The sequence below is a fragment of the Mustelus asterias genome, chromosome 22, assembly GCF_964213995.1.
Source record: "Mustelus asterias chromosome 22, sMusAst1.hap1.1, whole genome shotgun sequence".
NCBI classification, from domain to species: Eukaryota; Metazoa; Chordata; class Chondrichthyes; order Carcharhiniformes; family Triakidae; genus Mustelus; species Mustelus asterias.
In genome coordinates this window covers 36,487,529-36,507,393 of record NC_135822.1, presented here as the reverse complement: position 1 = coordinate 36,507,393, position 19,865 = coordinate 36,487,529, and the positions used below count along the sequence as shown (strand labels likewise).

Below are 19,865 nucleotides of genomic sequence, written 5' to 3'. Positions count from 1 at the left end.
TGGGTGCATTGGGAGGGCAGGTCTGGGTGCATTGGGAGGGCAGGTCTGGGTGCATTGGGAGGACAGGTGTGGGGGCATTGGGAGGGCAGGTGTGGTTGCATTGGGAGGGCATGTGTGGGTGCATTGGGAGGGCAGGTCTGGGTGCATTGGGAGGGCAGGTCTGGGTGCATTGGGAGGGCAGGTCTGGGTGCATTGGGAGGGCAGGTCTGGGTGCATTGGGAGGACAGGTGTGGGGGCATTGGGAGGGCAGGTGTGGGTGCATTGGGAGGGCAGGTGTGGGTGCATTGGGAGGACAGGTGTGGGGGCATTGGGAGGGCAGGTCTGGGTGCATTGGGAGGGCAGGTCTGGGTGCATTGGGAGGACAGGTGTGGGGGCATTGGGAGCGCAGGTGTGGGGAATTGGGAGGGCAGTTATAGTCAAGGGCTAGAGACACATCTACAAATGGCAGTTTGCAATTTTGTCTGGTTTAGATCTCCCACAGAGAATGGGTGGAATTCAATGTTGCTGACAGGATGATGGGAGCTTGCCCAGAGGCTGGAGAACTGGCGGGAACCCTGGTCCACGGTGTTAGTGAAATCCTGCAGGATTAAGAGCCTGTTAGGCACTTAACTGACCAATGGCAGGCCTTTCCCTAAACTTAGGACCTTGAGGTTTAGGACTGCAGGGGCATAAATCCTGCCCCCCTTCCTCCCCAAGAGCTGCATGCCTATCAGGCCAGCTGCTCTCCATTGCCCGTCAATGCCAGTGGGAAAGGTGGCATTAATGCACCCACCAAAGGCCGAGGATCACCAAGGAACCAAGGTCATGGGTGAGTGAAGGTGGATGGGGGACACGGGGAGGGGTGTCACTTGCTAAATGGGGCAACGTGGGGTTGGTAGACTGGACGGACAGTAGAGTGGCTCTTAGAGGGCCTCCAACACCTGATGCTTGGCCCCTCAATCAGGCACTAAGTACCTTTTTAACAAGGGACCCCACAAGCCAAACTGATGCACATCAATTGGACACGAGGCTTGAAGCTTCAGTAAAAGAAGGCTTTTATTAACTAACAATGAAGCTATCAGAACTTTAACACACTATCCCAGACTGAAGGGGTCCCGTCCGAGCAGGGACTCTTATACCTCTCCCAGGAGGCGGAGCCCGACTGGGATGTGCCACAACAGTAACAAACACAGGTGTAACAATCCCACCCTAACCCAACAGCAACATTAGTACAATCCCACAGTAACCTATATACATTCCTGTAGTACTGGCCAGCCCTGGCTCAGTACTATCCAGTGGGAACCAACGATGGTTCACCACATTCACCCCTCCTTTGAGAACAAAGGCCGGCGGGGTACGAAAACAGAACAAAATGTCAGCAGATTATAAGTTCAGACGGTCTGGAGGACCGCACCGTCGTTGTGACCTCCTCAATACCGGCGGTGACACCGGAGTAGGCACTTGCGGTGGCGTTCTCCCCAAAACAGCGTCCAGCTGTTTTTCCACGGACTCACAGGCCGGTTGACCCTGATGAGACGGTAGTGCAGGGGATCCTGACACGTCCTGCGGTGGCGACCATCTTCGGGGCTCAGGCAAGCTGTGCATTGGAGTAAAACTGCTAAGCAATGGTCCCGATGCTGCCCGCGCCATGTCCGGGGAAGAAATGAGAGATAATGGATTCGTCACTGGGGGTATGGGAGCGACAGGAGTTGCTACGTCCCCTGCAGGCGCCAGGTCTCGGATCGAGACTGTGTCCTCTCGCCCGTCAGGATATGCCACATAGGCATACTGAGGGTTGGCGTGGAGGAGGTGGACCTGTTCGGCCAAGGGGTCGGACTTGCGGGCCCTTACATGTCGCCGCAGGAGGACGGGTCCTGGGTACGTCAACCAGGCTGGTAAAGATATCCCCGAGGAAGACTTCCGAGGGAATGAGAACATCCTCTCGTGGGGAGTAGCATTGGTTGCCGTACACAGGAGGGAGCGAATAGAGTGAAGCGCATCAGGGAGGACCTCCTGCCAACGGGAGACTGGAAGACCTTTGGATTTCAACGCCAATAGGACAGCCTTCCAGACTGTAGCATTCTCTCGTTCCACCTGTCCATTACCCCTAGGGTTGTAACTCGTGGTCCTACTAGAGGCAATCCCGTATGAGAGCAGGAATTGCCTCAAGTCATCGCTCATGAACGACGAGCCCCTGTCGCTATGGATATAGCTGGGGTACCCGAACAGGGTAAAAAGATCACGGAATGCCTTGATCACCGTGGCAGGTGATGTGTCCGAGCAGGGGACAACAAACGGGAACCGGGAGTACTCATCGATTATGTTCAGAAAGTACACGTTCCGATCTGTTGAGGGAAGGGGGCCCTTAAAATCAACACTCAGCCTCTCGAAGGGACGAGTGGCCTTGACCAAATGTGCCCGGTCAGGTCGGTAAAAGTGCGGTTTGCATTCCGCGCAAATCCGACAGCTCCTTGTTACCGACCTGACGTCCTCCACCGAGTAAGGCAGGTTGCGGGCTTTGACGAAGTGGTAGAGCCGAGTGACCCCAGGATGGCACAGATCATTATGGAGGGCGTTCAAGCGATCCTCCTGAATACTAGCGCATGTTCCGCGCGAGAGGGCATCCGAGGGCTCATTGAGTTTCCCTGGATGATACATGATATCGTAGTTATAGGTGGAGAGTTCAATTCTCCACCGCAAGATCTTGTCATTCTTGATCTTGCCCCTCTGCGTGTTGTTGAACATGAATGCCACGGACCGCTGGTCCGTGATCAGGGTGAACCGCTTTCCCGCCAGGTAATGGCGCCAGTGTCTGACGGCCTCCACAATGGCCTGGGCCTCCTTCTCCACCACTGAATGCCGAATTTCGGGGCCTTGGAGGGTGCGGGAAAAAAACGCGACGGGCCTGCCCGCCTGGTTAAGTGTGGCGGCCAGGGCGAAATCAGATGCATCGCTTTCCACCTGAAAAGGGATGGATTCGTCTACCGCATGCATCGTGGCTTTCGCGATGTCATCTTTCAATTTCTTGAAGGCCAATTGGGCCTCTGGCGTGAGTGGAAAAGTCGTGGACTTAGTAAGCGGACGGGCTTTGTCCGCGTAGTTGGGGACCCACTGCGCATAATAGGAGAAGAAGCCTAGGCATCTTCTCAGTGCTTTTGCGCTAGCGGGCAAGGGAAGTTCAGCAAGGGGGCGCATACGGTCTGGATCAGGGCCAATGACCCCGTTTTCCACCACGTATCCCAGGATGGCTAACCGGCGCGTACGGAATACACACTTCTCCCTGTTGTAGGTCAAGTTTAGGCGAGATGCAGTGCGTAAGAAGTTATGGAGGTTTGTGTCATGGTCCTGCTGATCATGGCCGCAGATGGTGACATTATCCAGGTACGGGAAGGTAGCCCGCAGCCTGTTCTGGTCCACCATTCGGTCCATAGCACGCTGGAAGACCGAGACCCCATTGGTGACACCAAATGGAACCCTAAGAAAATGATACAAACGACCATCCGCCTCAAAGGCCGTGTATTGTCGGTCCTCTGGGCGAATGGGGAGTTGGTGGTAGGCGGACTTGAGGTCTATGGTGGAGAACACCCGGTACTGCGCAATCTGATTGACCATATCAGATATGCGCGGGAGAGGATACGCATCCAGCTGCGTATATCGGTTAATGGTCTGACTGTAATCAATGACCATCCGGGGTTTGTTCCCGCTCTTGACCACCACAACCTGTGCTCTCCACGGACTAACACTGGGCTGTATGATCCCTTCTTTGAGGAGTCGCTGAACCTCAGATCTGATGAAGATCCGATCCTCAGTGCTGTAACGCCTACTTTTAGTAGCGATGGGCTTGCAGCCTGGTACCAGATTCTGAAATAAAGAGGGTGTGGTGATCTTTAACGTAGAAAGATTGCAGGCGGGGCGCGTTGGGCAATTTGGAGACTGCAGCTGTTCTCCCACTGCCAGCGAAGGGAGTGGCCCACCGTACTGTAGGATCACACTCCTCAAGTGGACCATGAAGTTTAGTCCGAGAAGAATTGGTGCGCAAAGATACGGCAACACAAGGAGCTTGAAACGCTCGTAAATTGTGCCTTGTACTTTCAAGGTTACCACACAACACCCTAGCACGGCGACAGACCGGGACCTTGATGCCATAGATATTGTCTGTTTGGCAGGTTGAATCTGGAGTCCACACCTCTTCACAGTGTCAGGGTGGATAAAGCTCTCAGTGCTCCCGCTGTCAAACAGACAATAAAGCACATGATTGTTTACCTGGATATCCATCATTGAACGATCGAGCCTGTGAGGCTTAGCCTGGTCCAGGATGATCGACGCCACCGTTGGTCCATGAACGCCACTGCAGGCAGCTGAAGTCGATGCTGAGGACCCCTGGTGGTCGCTCGTGGTCATCATCGACCAACATGGCCGCCCCCATGAATCGCACATGGGTGAGGGCGCCAAACTCAGCGACCCCTGGTGGTCATACTCCTCCAACTCCGTCGACCGCAATGGCGTCGTCCTGGACTCGCACGTGGACGAACCCCGCGAGGACTTCGACGACGATGGTGATGATCCCAGCTCCGAAGAGTCGCAGGCCGCACTGCCGTTCCTGGGCTTCGATCTGCACACCTTTGCATAATGACCTTTTTTACCGCATGCGGTGCAGATTACCGCTTTAGCGGGACACTTTTGCCAGGTATGTTTTGCTCCTCCGCAGAAATAGCACCGCGGGCCGCATGGGGCTGCAGCCGTCGTCTGGCCCACATGGGAGCACGCCATAACACAGCACTTCGAGCCCGAGGGGCGAGGAGGGATTTGCGACTGCTCCTGCCACGTTGTCTCCACGTGGTCCTCTGGATATAAGACTAAGCTCTTCGAAGCCGACTCGAGCATTTCAGCTAATTCGATGGCCTGGGTAAGGTTGAGATTACCCTTTTCTAGCAGTTTGAGACGGATGTATGAAGACCTGACCCCGGCCACAAACGCATCTCGGGCGAGGTCGTACATGCTCTGCTCAGCCGACACAGCTTTGCAGTCACAGCCCCTGGCTAGCTGTAAGAGCTCATTGGCATAGTCCTCCATGGTTTCGCCCGACTGCCGACGTCGTGTAGCGAGGAGGTAACGAGCGTGGATCTCGTTAGGAGGTTTTGTATTGCGCTTCTTTAGAAGCTCGAGGGCCCTAGGGTAAGTGGTGGCCGCACGGATCGCGAGGTAGACTGTGTCGCTTACCCTCGCATAGAGGACCCGGAGTCTGTCATCATCTGTGGTGACCGCTGCGGAGACTGCTAGGTAATCTTCAAAACACTTCAGCCAGTGGTCGAAGGTGTTAGAAGCGCCCACCGCACGTGGATCTAGCGTCAGACGTTCTGGCTTGAGGATTTGCTCCATACTCTCCTTTCTTTTTTTTCCTTACGTCGAGAGTTTAATTTTAGTTAATAAAATTGATGCACATCAATTGGACACGAGGCTCGAAGCTTCAGTAAAAGAAGGCTTTTATTAACTAACAATGAAGCTATCAGAACTTTAACACACTATCCCAGACTGAAGGGGTCCCGTCCGAGCAGGGACTCTTATACCTCTCCCAGGAGGCGGAGCCCGACTGGGATGTGCCACAACAGTAACAAACACAGGTGTAACAATCCCACCCTAACCCAACAGCAACATTAGTACAATCCCACAGTAACCTATATACATTCCTGTAGTACTGGCCAGCCCTGGCTCAGTACTATCCAGTGGGAACCAACGATGGTTCACCACACAAACCCAACAGAGATTGCTTTCCAGCCTTCCCATGTGGCGACTTCCTCCTAGTTGAGCCTCATCTTGTGGTGGGTTGAGGCCCTTAAGTGGCCAAAGTTGCTCACTTTAGGGCCCCAATTCGTGCCTGAGCAGGAAGACCACCCGCAAGCCTGCTCATCCTGGATTTAATTGGGCTGAGGCATCCCACTCAATTACATGTCCCGAACAGCAAACTCACCATGGCAGAGGGCACTAATTTCCAGCCAGTATGTAATACCCAGCGGGCAATAAAACAAAAATGATCATCCATTAATGTTAATCTAAGGATGCTGATCTGGAGATGTGGAGAGAAGGATACAGACTCTAAACCATACAATTTTGCATCATACTAAAATGTTTCTTTTGTTTAATGCCATCGAGAGACTGTTATCCTTGTGGTATGTTTTAACCACAAAGTTAAAGGTGGGCTTTGGGCAGGAGCTGGTGAACACACAATGTGCTCGCTGCCCTGAGTTTGAACCCAGGGTATTTTAACTCCTTGGCCTCAACTGCATGTGAGCAGTCAGGTGCCCACATGGTGGGAAGTGGGAGCTGGCCAGCCTGCAGGAGAGGAAGCTTGATGGCAGGAGAGAGGCTGCTAAAAGTGTATGGGGGAAAGGATGCTATTGACCAGTCCAATTTGATGTGCGTCAGACAGAGTAAAGGAGACAATGGGTGGGATTTTCCAGCCCATCTTCCGGTCCCAACAAAGTTGACCCCCACTGCTGTGGGATGGGCGAGCCATGCAAAATGGTGTAGTCTTCGGCGGGTGACCAGTGGCGAGTTGCCTCCGCTGCGGGATAACCTGCCGCAGAAATCATAGAATGCCTACAGTACGGAAGGAGGCCATTCGGCCCATCGAGTCTGCACCAACCACAATCCCATCCAGGCCCTATTCCCGTAACCCCACATATTTACTTTGGTACTCTCCTGACACTAGGACCAATTTAGCATGGCCAATCAACCTAACCCCCACATCTTTGGAGTGTGGGAGGAAATTGGAGCACCCAGAGGAAACCCACGCAGACATGGGTAGAACGTGCAAACTCTGCACAGTGAGTGACTTGAGGCTGGAAAATTCTGGCCTATATTTTAAAATGAAGCCTGCACTGCTTTTGAGCCCAATGCTAGGAAAATAATTCACTTCAAAGGGATTCCCCTAGTTTTACGACTGGAACCTTTTGACATCCTCCCATGTGTATCTATAGGATTCCATGTTGGACCTGTTCAGAATTGTTAATACTGCGACTTATAAGCCAGTACTTAATATTCAAAGTATTTATCTCCAGGGTTATTTTCCAGTTTGAACTACCAGACTGAGTTGCTGTTGTGGGGCTCTGGAGGCTAGATATCTCCAAGAACTTCAGCCAATACAAAGACTCACGAAAGCCAGTGACCCAGTTAAAGACGTATCTTTATTAACCAATGATCGATGGGAGAATGAACACTGGGCAGTCCAATGCCTTGCTACAAGAGAAGGCCTTGAACATTCCAACACCATTCTGAGGTTACAATGCATTGGACAGGTCAATTATACATTTCTCAAGTTTACATTTCCCACCTTCCGTTAGTTATGAACCAGGCGTTTTCAATACAAATCAATCATTGTTAATACCTGTCTTATGCTTGAGCCAATTGCATTTTACCCTCTGACATCATAGGATTTCATTGGTCCATAGAATCTGGATGTTTCCTCCCTCTATCACTGATGCTACTTCCCTTATTGCTTAGCAACCCCTGACACTTGGCTGCAAAGATCAAAGTTAATGTTCCCACCAACTCTTGCTTATTTCAATGGCCGAACCAGACAGATATACATTCTTAGACCTGTCTTATCTGGACAGTGTGAACAACCCTCTTCATAAAGGTGCTCTGAGAACTTACTGCTGGTAACTTTCATTGATAAGAACTTGCACATTCTGTAGTTTAATTGTTCTAAAGAACGTGGTTCATTTCAATATGCCTCTTATCCTATGAGGCTTCGTGGTAACCTGCTTTTGGCTAAAATGTACAGATTTCTTTAACATATAGTTAAAATATACTAAAAATCCAAAATACATGTTTAAATCAGGGATACTTGTTCAAATCTCACACTTAGTTGAATCTCTTACCGTGTTCATATGTGTCTTTTTGTAGACTGTTCCCCTGTTAGCTTGTAAGTCTGATCTACGGTCATTTCATTCATTGTTAGTATTTTATTAGTAACTTAAATCCCTGATTATTTGAAATTTATCAAACCTACTATGAACTTCCCCAACACTTGCTCATGGAAGTTTTATTCGGGTGAGAGCACTTTCTTCTGCCATGAATCTAAAGCAGAGTTCGCATTATCATTGTTAGATTTATTCCAAGGATAAGAGATGCAGTGCTGACTGCAGCAGTCAGAAGTATCATCAGTTTTTAAAAAACACATATTCTTACTGCTGTCAAAGTTTAAAAGCCAGTCATGCTACAAGTTCACAATTTATTTCAATGGTAACATATCCTGCTGCATCCTTGCCATTTTTAGGTTTTAAAGATGTTACGTTGATAGTTTGAGAAAACACTATTATCTGATGAATACCTGAATTGGTCATGAGCTGCACATATACAATGTTGTACCTTTCAAGTCATGACACTCTCTGTGCAAAGATACATTAGTGGCTGTTATCATAGCACACACAGACGCAAACAAGTTTCTTCTCCCGAGTTTGCATTTTCAAGAAGCATTAGCTTAACAGTCTGGAGACTTCACAAGGTGTTTTATATATTAGTAATGTATGCAGCACAGGATGAATTATTCATTTCAAGGCAAGTGAGATGGAGAGAATACGTTGTTGATGTAATGGAAAACTCAAAGGATTACTCATAATTAGTCATGATTTGGCATCATCTAGTGCTGAATGTAGTGACTGGGCTTCTGAGAGTAAAATCTACAGAACTAATTGAAGATTAATAAATGATCTTCAGAGGTTGCTGTTGTGCAAAGAATATTTGGATAATTGGCTGGAGAATCTAAGTTTGCATTAACTATTGTGGGAAGAAATTCTTAACCATCACATCACGGTTGCTTTAAAAATGCATCCTACTCCCTCTTATAACATGAGAAACACCTTAAAGGAAGATGGTGAAAATGTACAAGTATTTATTTATGACTTGGGGAGTGAGAGAGAATAGTAGATACTTAAGAGTGATTTGTGAGCTGAGATCTCATTCAGGATTTAGATGAAATTTTAAATCGCAGGACTAACAGATATATCCGCCTGGAGATAAGGTTATTACCCAATGCTCATTTCTGATGCCTTTTAAAAAATATATATTTCTGTTTGAATGAATGGAACTGCAGTCTAGAGACCCACCCTGTTGCACAGGGAGCATTTTGAAGGAGAAGTTCAAATATAAATGCCTTAATGCTCAGCTCTGAAGCGCCTTCTCCTTCGATAGTCTTATGACCCACAGCTCATCTCTAGTCACATGGTGTCCAGGCCATGTTGCCCAGTCCCAAACTGTCTCTTACCTGCATAATGTTGGACCAGGAAGCTCCACCCAGACAAGGAACCCTATATCTGATGCTGGCTCAATATCTAGCTGCTCCATATCAGCCCCTCCTCCTCTCACTCACTGACAGTGGGTTAACTGCAAAGTGACGTTGTAGTATAAATATCACTCCTCTCCCTGCAACATGGGGGAGGTCACTCCTCAAACTTCCTGTGTTTGAGGGAAAACAACCCTAGCCTATCCCAAAGGCAGTGATTCATTCTGTGGGATAATGCCAGTGATAGCTTATCCTGGTCGATTTTTACTCTACTCATTTTGAGTCTTGATTCATGACGAGACTTTCACGGACTACTTTGCATGATTCTGGCTACTGCTAAAGGTCAAACAAAATTAACTTTATAATTTCCATTTTACCTTCCTGTCTATTGGTAAAACCATTTTCATGATAAACGTTGGAAACTTTGGCGAGCAAAGTAGAAGAAATTATATTTATTATTATATATAGCTACTGTTTATTGGTTGGCCAAGTCCAGAACTGACCAGCCCTTTGATCAACTTTGCGGGTTGCATTAGATTTGCCTGATTACAATTGCATTGTAGATGTGTTTATACTAAGCCCCCGGAATATAAATATCACAATTTTCCACATGGGGAGGTAACAGTGCTTTATTCCAATGAAAGGAACCTGAAACATTTGGGTGGGATTTTCCAGGTGTTCCCGCTGGCGGGGTTATCCGGCCCCCTGACAATAAGCCCCGCCGCAGGTTCCCCGGTGACGGAGGGTGCAAACGACGGGAGACCCCGCTGACAGCAGCAGGAATGGAAGATTCCGCTGCTCGCTAATGGCAGTCATCTACTTTGCCGCAAAACACGCTGGGGCGAATTTTCTCATTTCGGTTGCCATGGCAATTGTAGCGGGCGAGGAGTGGACCATGGAAAGGTCTGTTGATCGCAAGCGGGATTTTCTGGTTTCGGGATGAACGTGGCTGGAAAATCCAGCCCACAGTGTGGAGAGTGGGGTGAAAATCCCACCCATTATTTCTCTCCATAGATGCTGTCTGACCTGCTGAGTGTTTTCTGACATTTATTGTTTTTATTTCAGATTTGCAGCATTTGGATTTTGTGATTTTGTTTGTTCCTGTTTGACTATGAAGTGCAGAAATCTGTTCTGTTTTCCTCATAGAATGATCAAGTTTCTGATGGAAACACAGTCGTTATTCAAGAACGAAGACTCCATGTTTGTGTTCACAACGGCTGGTGCTATGTTCAAAAGCCACAGGTGGTAGTTTTGATACCTGGGACGGTAAAGAGAAAATCTGTGAGCCTCTCCAAAAGGTAAGCTTCATTGTAAATGAGGTGTTTATTATATTAAATCCCAAGCTTCGCTCAAAGATGTTCACCATTGTTAAGGCACAAAAACTGAGACACTATCTAAGCCACTAAATTTTGTATTCACCAATAACTCCATGTAACTTTGCAATTTTATAGAATCCCTACAGTGCAAAAGGAGGCCAATTGGCGTCTACACCGACCACAATTCCACCAAGGCCCTATCTCCGTAACTCTGTTAATCCTCTGACACTAGGGTCAATTTAGCATGACCAATCAACCTAACCTGCACACCTTTGGACTGTGGGAGGAAACTGGAGCACCCGGAGGAAACCCACGCAGACGCGGGGAGAATGTGCAAACTCCACACAGACCGTGACCCAAGGCCGGATTTGAACCTGGGTCCCTGGTGCTGTGAGGCAGCAGTGCCAACCACTGTGCCGCCCACTGCTGAGCTTCTCATCCTGCTGTCACATGCATCACCACAGGCATCTCAGAATCAACAGAAAATCAATTCGTGCCAACTTAGTTTTCAGGAAGAATTACTTGAACCTGCAAGCAAATTATTGCAGGGGTAAAAAAGTCTTTCTAAGTTGAGTTATCAGAGCTGCTCCCCCATTATTACACATTTGGCTGCTTTAGTTTTGCTTCTGGTAGTTCTGAAAAAGATACAGGCTGGTCAGATGGGTAGAACATTGGCAAATGGAAATTAACCCTGACAAATGTGAGGTGATCTATTTGAGGGGGCCGAATGGCCTCTTTTGTGATGTAAAACTCCAAGACTGTAAGTATTTTCAATTGCTGCGTAAGTTTAATGGAGGCTATTTCACGAGTGACAGTGAGTTATGGCAGTTCTTATCATAATGTGAAAGGTCCATAATTCACAAGTTAATGAAATCGTGAATATGCTCTGATGGTTATTGGCATGAATTAATATACTGCTGGAGCTTTGCGTTAATGATGCGGTAATCAGTCTTTTCAGTGATCGAAGTTTAAACATGACCTTAAAGGAGGGCCTATTCCTAATGATTTCACTCATCCCTTCTCTTGATTCTTTAACCCTCTGCTTTTCTAATTATGATTTTAATCCTTTCTAGAAATCTTAGATCTCAAACAAATTTACACAAGGCACCAATGAGGTGTTTCCCCTTGCACCTAAGAATTTTGGGCTGTGTGGATACTCACCTAGGTGTGAGAATGTATTGTCTTTGTGCTTTGTTTAGCTCATGTGGATGTCGCTGGCCAGACAGACATTTATTGCCCTTCTCTAATTGCCTTTGAGAAGGTGGTGGTGAGCTGCCTCCTTAAACCGCAGCAGTCCGTGTGGTGTAGGTACACCCAGGCTCTGCCATCTCTCATCTTGCTACTCAGATGGTTATATCCAGATAAACATTCAGAACTCTTAAGAAGCCTACAATTTTCTTTGCCAAGGTGCCAATGTTTGTGGAAGTCAAAAGTCCCAGTTGGCAGAGCACTAAGCCAAACAATGAGACCCCAGGTTTGATTTCTGGACTGTGTAAAGTGAATGCTCTCAGTCTGACTCAGGAGGTCTCTCAAATTCATTGTCACTATGTGGAGTTTGCACGTTCTCCCCATGTCTGCATGGGTTTCCTCCGGGTGCTCTGGTTTCCTCCCACAGTCCGAAAGACGTGCTGGTTAGGCGCATTGGCCATGCTAAATTCTCCCTCAGTGTACCCCAATAGGCGACTAGGGGATATTCACAGTAACTTTATTGCAATCTGAATGTAAGCCTACTTGTGACAATAAATAAAAATAATAATAAAAATTCATTTTTTAAATTATAACAAAATTGTGGGAGTTGGGGTGGCGGAATTTGCAGCCCCTGACAAACACAGATATTTGACAAAAGGCAGAAGTTCAATTGCAACCAAAAGAGAAAGTGCTGGAAAATCTCAGCACGTCTGGCAGCATCTGTAAGGAGAGAAAAGAGCTGACGCTTCATCCAGATGACCCTTAGTTAAAGCTAAACTTTTTCTCAAAGCAAAGCTTTTTCCCTTTTGGTCTCAGATTCCAGCATCCTCAGTAATTTGTTTTTATCCAGAAGTTCAATAGCAGTTCGCTGCTAAATAATAAGCTATATGGATTGCGTTTGATTGGTGGAATATAGGGTGGATTCAGGCAAGAAATTGAGTGGCAGACCCAAGTAACTAAATGCATGTCAGAAAACCTAGACAGATATAATTTAATTTGGACAAAAAATATACCCTAGAGAAGTACGTAATAAGCAATCTGTTTCAGTGGAACACGCTCAGATTGGTGTTAGATTGATTTATACAATTCTACGCCACGCACTACCTGTGTTCCACTGATGTAGAACAGTTTATTTTCTTTCTGTAATTTACTTCTGCAGCTGTGCAGAACTTTAAAGGAAACTTGGACTATACTTCTCTATTATAAAATGCCGATCTAACTGTAAACATATACTGCCGCTTTCTCAACGCATTGTTTTGTCTGCTGGGTATCAATGTCAAACTGGGTAGGCATCATTTTGGAATTGGGTGTTGAACAGACTGTGGAATACGATGACACGCAATCCCTTTTGGGAAGCTGTCTCACTGGACCCGGTGTGAACTATAACTCCAATTCGGTGTGAAGCTAGATTTAAAAGGTGATTAAGGGGATCAGTGAACCTTCTGAGCTCTTCATAAATTTGCTTCAGAGTATTTCTTTAAATATTAACACATGAGTTGGGAGAAGGCCATTCAGCCCCTCATTGCCAATCTGATTGTGGGCCTCAACTCCGCACTCTGCTTACCACCCCTCCCCCCCCTCCCCGCCCCCTATTTTTAAATACTTGTTAAATGTTTTAAGGAAGCAGAACATTGCAGGCTTATCAGCCGAGAGGAGAATGTACATACAGAAACCCACCGAGTCCTGTACAGGAACCCAGAGTACAGTACCCAGCTAGGGTCATACACCTTGCTGATTGCAAATCACACTCGGCACGATGGCACAGTGGTTAGCACTGCTGCCTCATAGCGCCAGGGACCCGGGTTCAATTCCGGCCTTGGGCGACAGTCTGTGAGACGTTTGCATGTTCTCTCCATGTCTTCGTGGGTTTCCTCTAGTTTCCTCCCACAGTCCGAAAGACGTGCTGGTTGGGTGCATTGGCCATGCTAAATTCTCCCTCAGTGTACCCGAACAGGTGCCGGAGTGTGTCGACTAGGGGATTTTCACAGTAACTTCATTGCAGTGTTAATGTAAGCCTACTTGTGACACTAATAAATAAACTTAAAGCTCTACACCTACTTGCTGCTCCTGGCCCACTCACAATAGTTGTTTCGATATTCAGGCATAAAGATAATGAACTTGAAGTACCCACCTGAGAATAGGGGAGGTGATGGCCTAGTGATATTATCGCTAGACTATTAATCCAGAAATTCAGCTATTGTTTGGGGATCTAGATTCGAATCTTACCATGGTAGATGGTGGAATTTGAATTCAATAAAAATATCTGGAATTAAGATTCTACTGATGGCCATGAAACTATTGTCGGAAAATCCAACTGGTTCACTAATGTCCCTTAGGGAAGGAAATCTGCCGTCTTACCCGGTCTGGTCTACATGTGACTCCAGAGCCACAGCAATGTGGTTGACTCTCAGCTGCCCTCTGAAATGGCCAAGCAAACTACTCATTTCAAGGGTAACTCAGGATGGTCAATAAATGCTGGCCAGCCAGCGATACCCATATCCCACAAATGAATAAAAAAAATCATGCCACTGTAAAAGCAAATTGTCATTCACTGTATGGTAAAGATGAATTATTTCTGATTGTTTAGTTGTGATCATGTGTCATAGGTAGAGCTAAAAGGATAGACTCTGCATTCACCCTTGTAAGAAGTCTCACAACACCAGGTTAAAGTCCAACAGGTTTATTTGGTAGCAAATACCATAAGCTTTCGGAGCTTGCTGCTCCTTCGTCAGATGGAGTGGTCTCACTCCATCTGACGAAGGAGCAGCAAGCTCCGAAAGCTTATGGTATTTGCTACCAAATAAACCTGTTGGACTTTAACCTGGTGTTGTGAGACTTCTTACTGTGCTTACCCCAGTCCAACGCCGGCATCTCCACATCATGTTCACCCTTGTATACAGACAGCGAGGAATCATTGCTGAAAGGTTCATTAAGATTCCCTGTAATCGTTCTGTATTGAGTAGAACTGTGGTTCAATAGTAAATACCATTTTTAATTTTCTCTCTCTTGTAAGCATATAAAAGAAAATGATTTGCAGTTGTGTGTCTAATCAGGAAAGAAACATTTTCTTGAGAATGTGTTTTTGAGAAGAGGATCAAAGGATAGAATATTGTTTTGGTTCTGGAAGTATCTCTGTTTATAATACAACACAGTTTATGGCAAGATCTGAAATGGGGGCACAAGTTGGCCAAGCAGAATGGGATTAAATAAATCAGTATCGACTGCAAGGTACTTGTGGCTGTGATTAATGGCAAGCTCCCTTAATGAAAAATGGTGTTTCTTGTTTCACTGCAGTTTGCCAAAGAAGTCTCTAGTTCTCAGGAGCCATATCCAGCTGAAAGATTTGGTAAAACACCCAATGTACTGTATTGTTTTCCACCTGGAGTATGTATTCTCCAGCTCCGCAGGAGTAGATGGAAAGGTGAGTCAGTGAATCCTGGATTTACTTGAACTGCAACATTCCTGTGATGTGATTCTAACAGTGATTTATTCAAGTAACCATGAAATTGCTATTTGATATTATTTATCTCTGATTTAACCTAAGTAGGAAATTCCCCGGGGCCAATCAGGATCAAGCTGCCTGTTTTAAATTTCAAACAATGCTTGTTCGTTATCTGTCAGTGACTATCAACTGGTATATTCTCCATGGCAGCGCCTCTACTGACCAGAGGCCAACCAATCAGCATTCTCTTCCCCTTATACTGGTACCCTTGCAAAGTGTCCTGATGAGTGCAAGAGAAAAAGCTTTGCCTTACTGTTGTCAATCATGAGTGAATATTCTCTCCCCCTCAGTTGTGGAGGATGTTCTACTTCTATTGGAGGTTTACTCCTGAAATTATTAACTATTTTTGTTTGAATACTGATCAATCCACTGTGAAAATTTTGTTTTTATATCTGATTTGCAGCACTCAATATTTTAATTTTATTCTCCGTTGAAATGGACTTTTGGCAGAGTTTGATGACATTCTTTAAAAAAAAAATTTGCTTCTTTAAATTTCGACCCAAATTAAGAGAGTAATAGTGATGAATGATGATAACCATTTGGATGTGATGTGGGAGAACTGTCAGTAGTGACAGTGGGTACCCCACTATAGAGCACTCCATCAGGAGCTGAGGACAAAGGTGAAACTGCTTGTTACAAACACTTGTACGAGTGACGTTTTAGCGGTACAGACCCAAGGTGCTGAATGGCCTACATCTGCTCTTATTTTGCATGGTCAAATGCAGATATGGCACATATCGTGACTACAGAATATTCTGTGATAAAAAACTTTCTATTTGGGTCTTGACTTTTGAAAATCACCTCTCTGACCTCAATTAGCCCTTGCCCCAGGCAACTCAGCTAAGATCTGAATCTTACCATGTTGAAACCACAAGCATGCACCTTCATTCTACCATTTCAGTCCAGTTGTTGGAAATAGGTTTTGTAGAATCATGCCTTACTGGCGAAAAATGGGTCTGTTCCCACAGCTAAATGACTTAAAAGGAGACCATTAAATCCATATGTTATATTCCTGATTCTATACTACACCGGAGGCTCTCACACAAGCGGAATAGCTTAGAATATTGAACCAAACGTTCTATTTGCTTTGAGGTTTAAAATGACCGTGGTCAATCAACATAGCTTTTTTTCTGTTCTGGTGAGAGTTCCTCATTTTAAGAGTGCAGTGGTGACCATGGATACAAAATCCAGAGTGGAACTCTGAGTTGGGTCTAGATCTGTCTCCCAAGTTCAGACGAGCAAATGCCTCTTGAAAGAGAAAAATTTAACTCATGGCCAAGTTGAAAGTTGCAATTTAAAAGTGACCAGTCCATCAACTAGTATTGGAATTTATTAGAGAATGGGTTTTATCACTGGCCACTTGCAACGTTGGAAGTTAATTCCAAGAGGTGGAGCATTGCGCATGCATCCAAAGATGCATGTTTCGGGTTCCATTGCGATTGACCTCAGTGCGACCTGTGTAAGGCCAGTCCATTGTATAACTCTGGTCTGCTAAATGCACAATCAATGGAAGAAGGTCTGAGTTGGTAGCTGCAGTATAGCAATAATTCAGGATTTTCTCGCTGCCTTTCTCTTTGATATCCTCACACCAGGCACTGCCCAAACAAAAAGGATTGGTAATCAGTCTTCCTTAGACAAGGGAGTGGTGCCAGAGTACTGAAGGATTGCAATTGTTACATCCTTGTTCAAAATAGGGTGTAAAAGTAAAGCCAGAAACTACAGGCCAGTGAGTTTAACTTTGGTGGTGGGGAACTTCTAGAAACAATAATTCGGGACAAAATTAATACTCACATGGACCAGTTAATTAAGGAAAGCTGGCATAGATTTATTGAGGGAAAATCATGTTCAACTCACTTGCTGTAACTTTTTGAAGAGATAACACAGCGGGTTGATAAAGGCATCGCTGTTGATGTGGGGTACATGGACTTCCAAAGGCATTTGATAACACCACACAACAGACTTGTGCTCAAAGTTATAGCTCATGGAATAAAAACGACATGGATGTGGAATCACGTGACAGAAAACAGAAAGTAGTGGTTAACAAATGTTTTTCATGCTGGAGAAAGATTTGTAATGGAGTTCCCCAGGGGACAGTGTTGGGATCCTTGGCTATTCCTGATACAGACACAATTTCAAAGTTTGCGGACTTTATGAAACTTGGAAGCATTGTGAACTGTGAGGAGGATAATGTAGAACTTCAAAAGGACTTGGACAAGTTGATGGAATGGGTGAACAAGTGGCAGATGAAGTTTAATGCGGAGAAATGTGAAGTGATTCATTTTGGTAGGAAGAACATGGAGAGACAATATAAAAAAGGCACAATTCTAAAGGGGGTGCAGGAGCAGAGGGACTTGGGTATATATATGCATAAGTCATTGAATGTGGCAGTTAATAAAGCATACAGTATTCTGGATTTTATTAATAGGGGCATGGAGTACAAGAGCAAAGAGGTTATGTTGAACTTATACAAAACACTAGTTCAGCCTCAGCTGGAGTATTTGATCCAGTTCTGGGCACTGCACTTTTGGAACAATGTGATGGCATTAGAGAGGATGCAGAAAAGATTCACAGGAATGGTTCCAGGGTGCGGAACTTCAGTTATAAAGATAGCTTGGAGAAGCTAGGACTGTTTTCCTGGGAGCAAAAAAAGCTGAGAGGACATTTGATAGAGGTATTCAAAATCAAAAGGGATCTGGACAGAGTAGATAGGAAGAAACTGTTCCCGTTTGTGAGAGGATCAATAACGAGAGGGCAGAGAGTCATTGATAAAAAGAAGCAGAAATAATATGAGGAAAAATCTTTTCAGTACCGAGTGGTGAAGATCTAGAATGCGCTGCCTGAGACTGCGGCAGAGGAAGGTTCAATTGAAGCATTCAGAAACAATTCAGAAGGGAATTAGACTGTTCTATGAAGAGAGAGAATGTTCAGGGATACAAAAAGAAAGTGGGTTAATGCCACTAAGTGAATTGCTCAGTCGGAGAGCTGAATGGTCGTCTTCTGCGCTGTGACAATTCTGTGATTCTGCGATATGCCTCAGTATCTGCCAGTGCCATTCTGAGGAAGCTGCATCAGTGGCAATGGATGCCACTCTAGCTGAGATTCCATCTCTCTTTCTGCAGCAATGTCCCTGGTTTCCAATGACTCCCTCATTTATTAACTCAACTTGTAAGAATATACCTTAGTGACCATAATAAATATACAGTATATATGTCTAGTGCATCATGTGCTAACCTTTGCTGCCTTTTAGTGTCATGTGCACCATATCACCAAAGAAGCCAGTTATGAATCCCTTGGAAGTAGTGGATCTGAGTCAGTTCTGATATAATCTCGGAGCCAGCTGCAACAAGTTCCTCAGAATACCAAGAACCATTGACCTGGCAAAATCTGTTCTGGTCCACTCCATGTCAATTTGCATTTATGAACACTGTTCATTGTAAATTGAATTGCATTGAAGACTAGCACCGCTCTATTTTATAGTTGACAGCAGGTGTTTGTCCTTTGTTATCGAAGATGACCATGACATGAACTAGAATTCATTGTGTTAAATTTTGGGTGTGATGTGTTTGAAGATAGCTAATCGTACTAATCTGAGCACCAAAATATTTGTTGCATGTTGGACATGCATGTTGATGCGGAGGAGCTGCTGATGGCTCTGGACTTGTAAAACTGATGTTTCCGATGAGTCACTGTGTGATTCTGCTCTGTTGATAGGAGGTGGCGTCCTTGCTGTTAAGACTGTGCCACATATAGATGGCAGTATAAAAGGAAGATAAGATCTCAGAATGAACAGTTTCACTGACAGTAAGCCCCACTGGTATCTGAAGGAGGCTGGTTATACGATTGCTAACAGATACATTACTGAAGAAAGGTGAATGCTTTACCCCAGAAATTTCATTTGAGTGACATTAGGTGGCACTATTGCATGGTTTATTAAGTGATAAAGCTTGTGCAGAGGGGGGGAAGACTTGATCTGCTCAGCATTACAGCTAAATGATTGCAAGTGTTTGAACTAATTTATGAACTGCTAAGTAATTCATGCTGGGCCCTAAATTCTAACTTACAACATAGACCTATTTACGCATGCCCTAATTCATTTTGGTTGGATAACTCTGCTTAACATATTTTGCAAGGTTGGTGCCATTTTAGTGCATAAAATGTAATCAAGCGACGTATCTTGTTTAGAATCTTTATGGAACATTTCTGATTAATTAAATGGTACGTTAGAGCATTTCATCACTGCTACAGGTCACTGGGCTGTTTCTGATTACTTCTTCAGAGACACTTTGTTACTGTTAAACCTGAAATGTATTGGCTATAAAAATTCATGATACTCTTAATTTGATGTCAAATTTAGCAAATCCAACGAGCCTCATAGAAGCACAGTCATTGCTTTACTGCAACAAACATTGCTTAATGCATGTTCTGAGAATTGAGAAGCTGTGTAGCTGGATGATCAGTTTGTGCTAAAGAATACAGAGTAAAGGCCACCGACTTTCCCATTTTCCTCCTTGACTTCTGAACAACTGGGGAGAGTATTGAATTAGGAAAGGTCACTGGGTTCATGAAATCCCTTGAACAAGTCCAGAGCTTGAACAAT

The 19,865-nt window shown here is 45.4% G+C and overlaps 1 protein-coding gene across 1 annotated transcript in view; it reads left to right on the top strand.

Annotated features, from left to right (window-relative positions):
• nphp4 (nephronophthisis 4) overlaps positions 1-19,865 on the top strand; it is a 479,472-nt gene that overhangs the window by 179,244 nt on the left and 280,363 nt on the right. The window contains exons 7-8 of the mRNA XM_078239167.1: positions 10,409-10,560; positions 15,061-15,187. Coding sequence (XP_078095293.1) covers positions 10,409-10,560; positions 15,061-15,187 — 279 coding nt within the window. The remainder of the gene's footprint in view (positions 1-10,408; positions 10,561-15,060; positions 15,188-19,865) is intronic.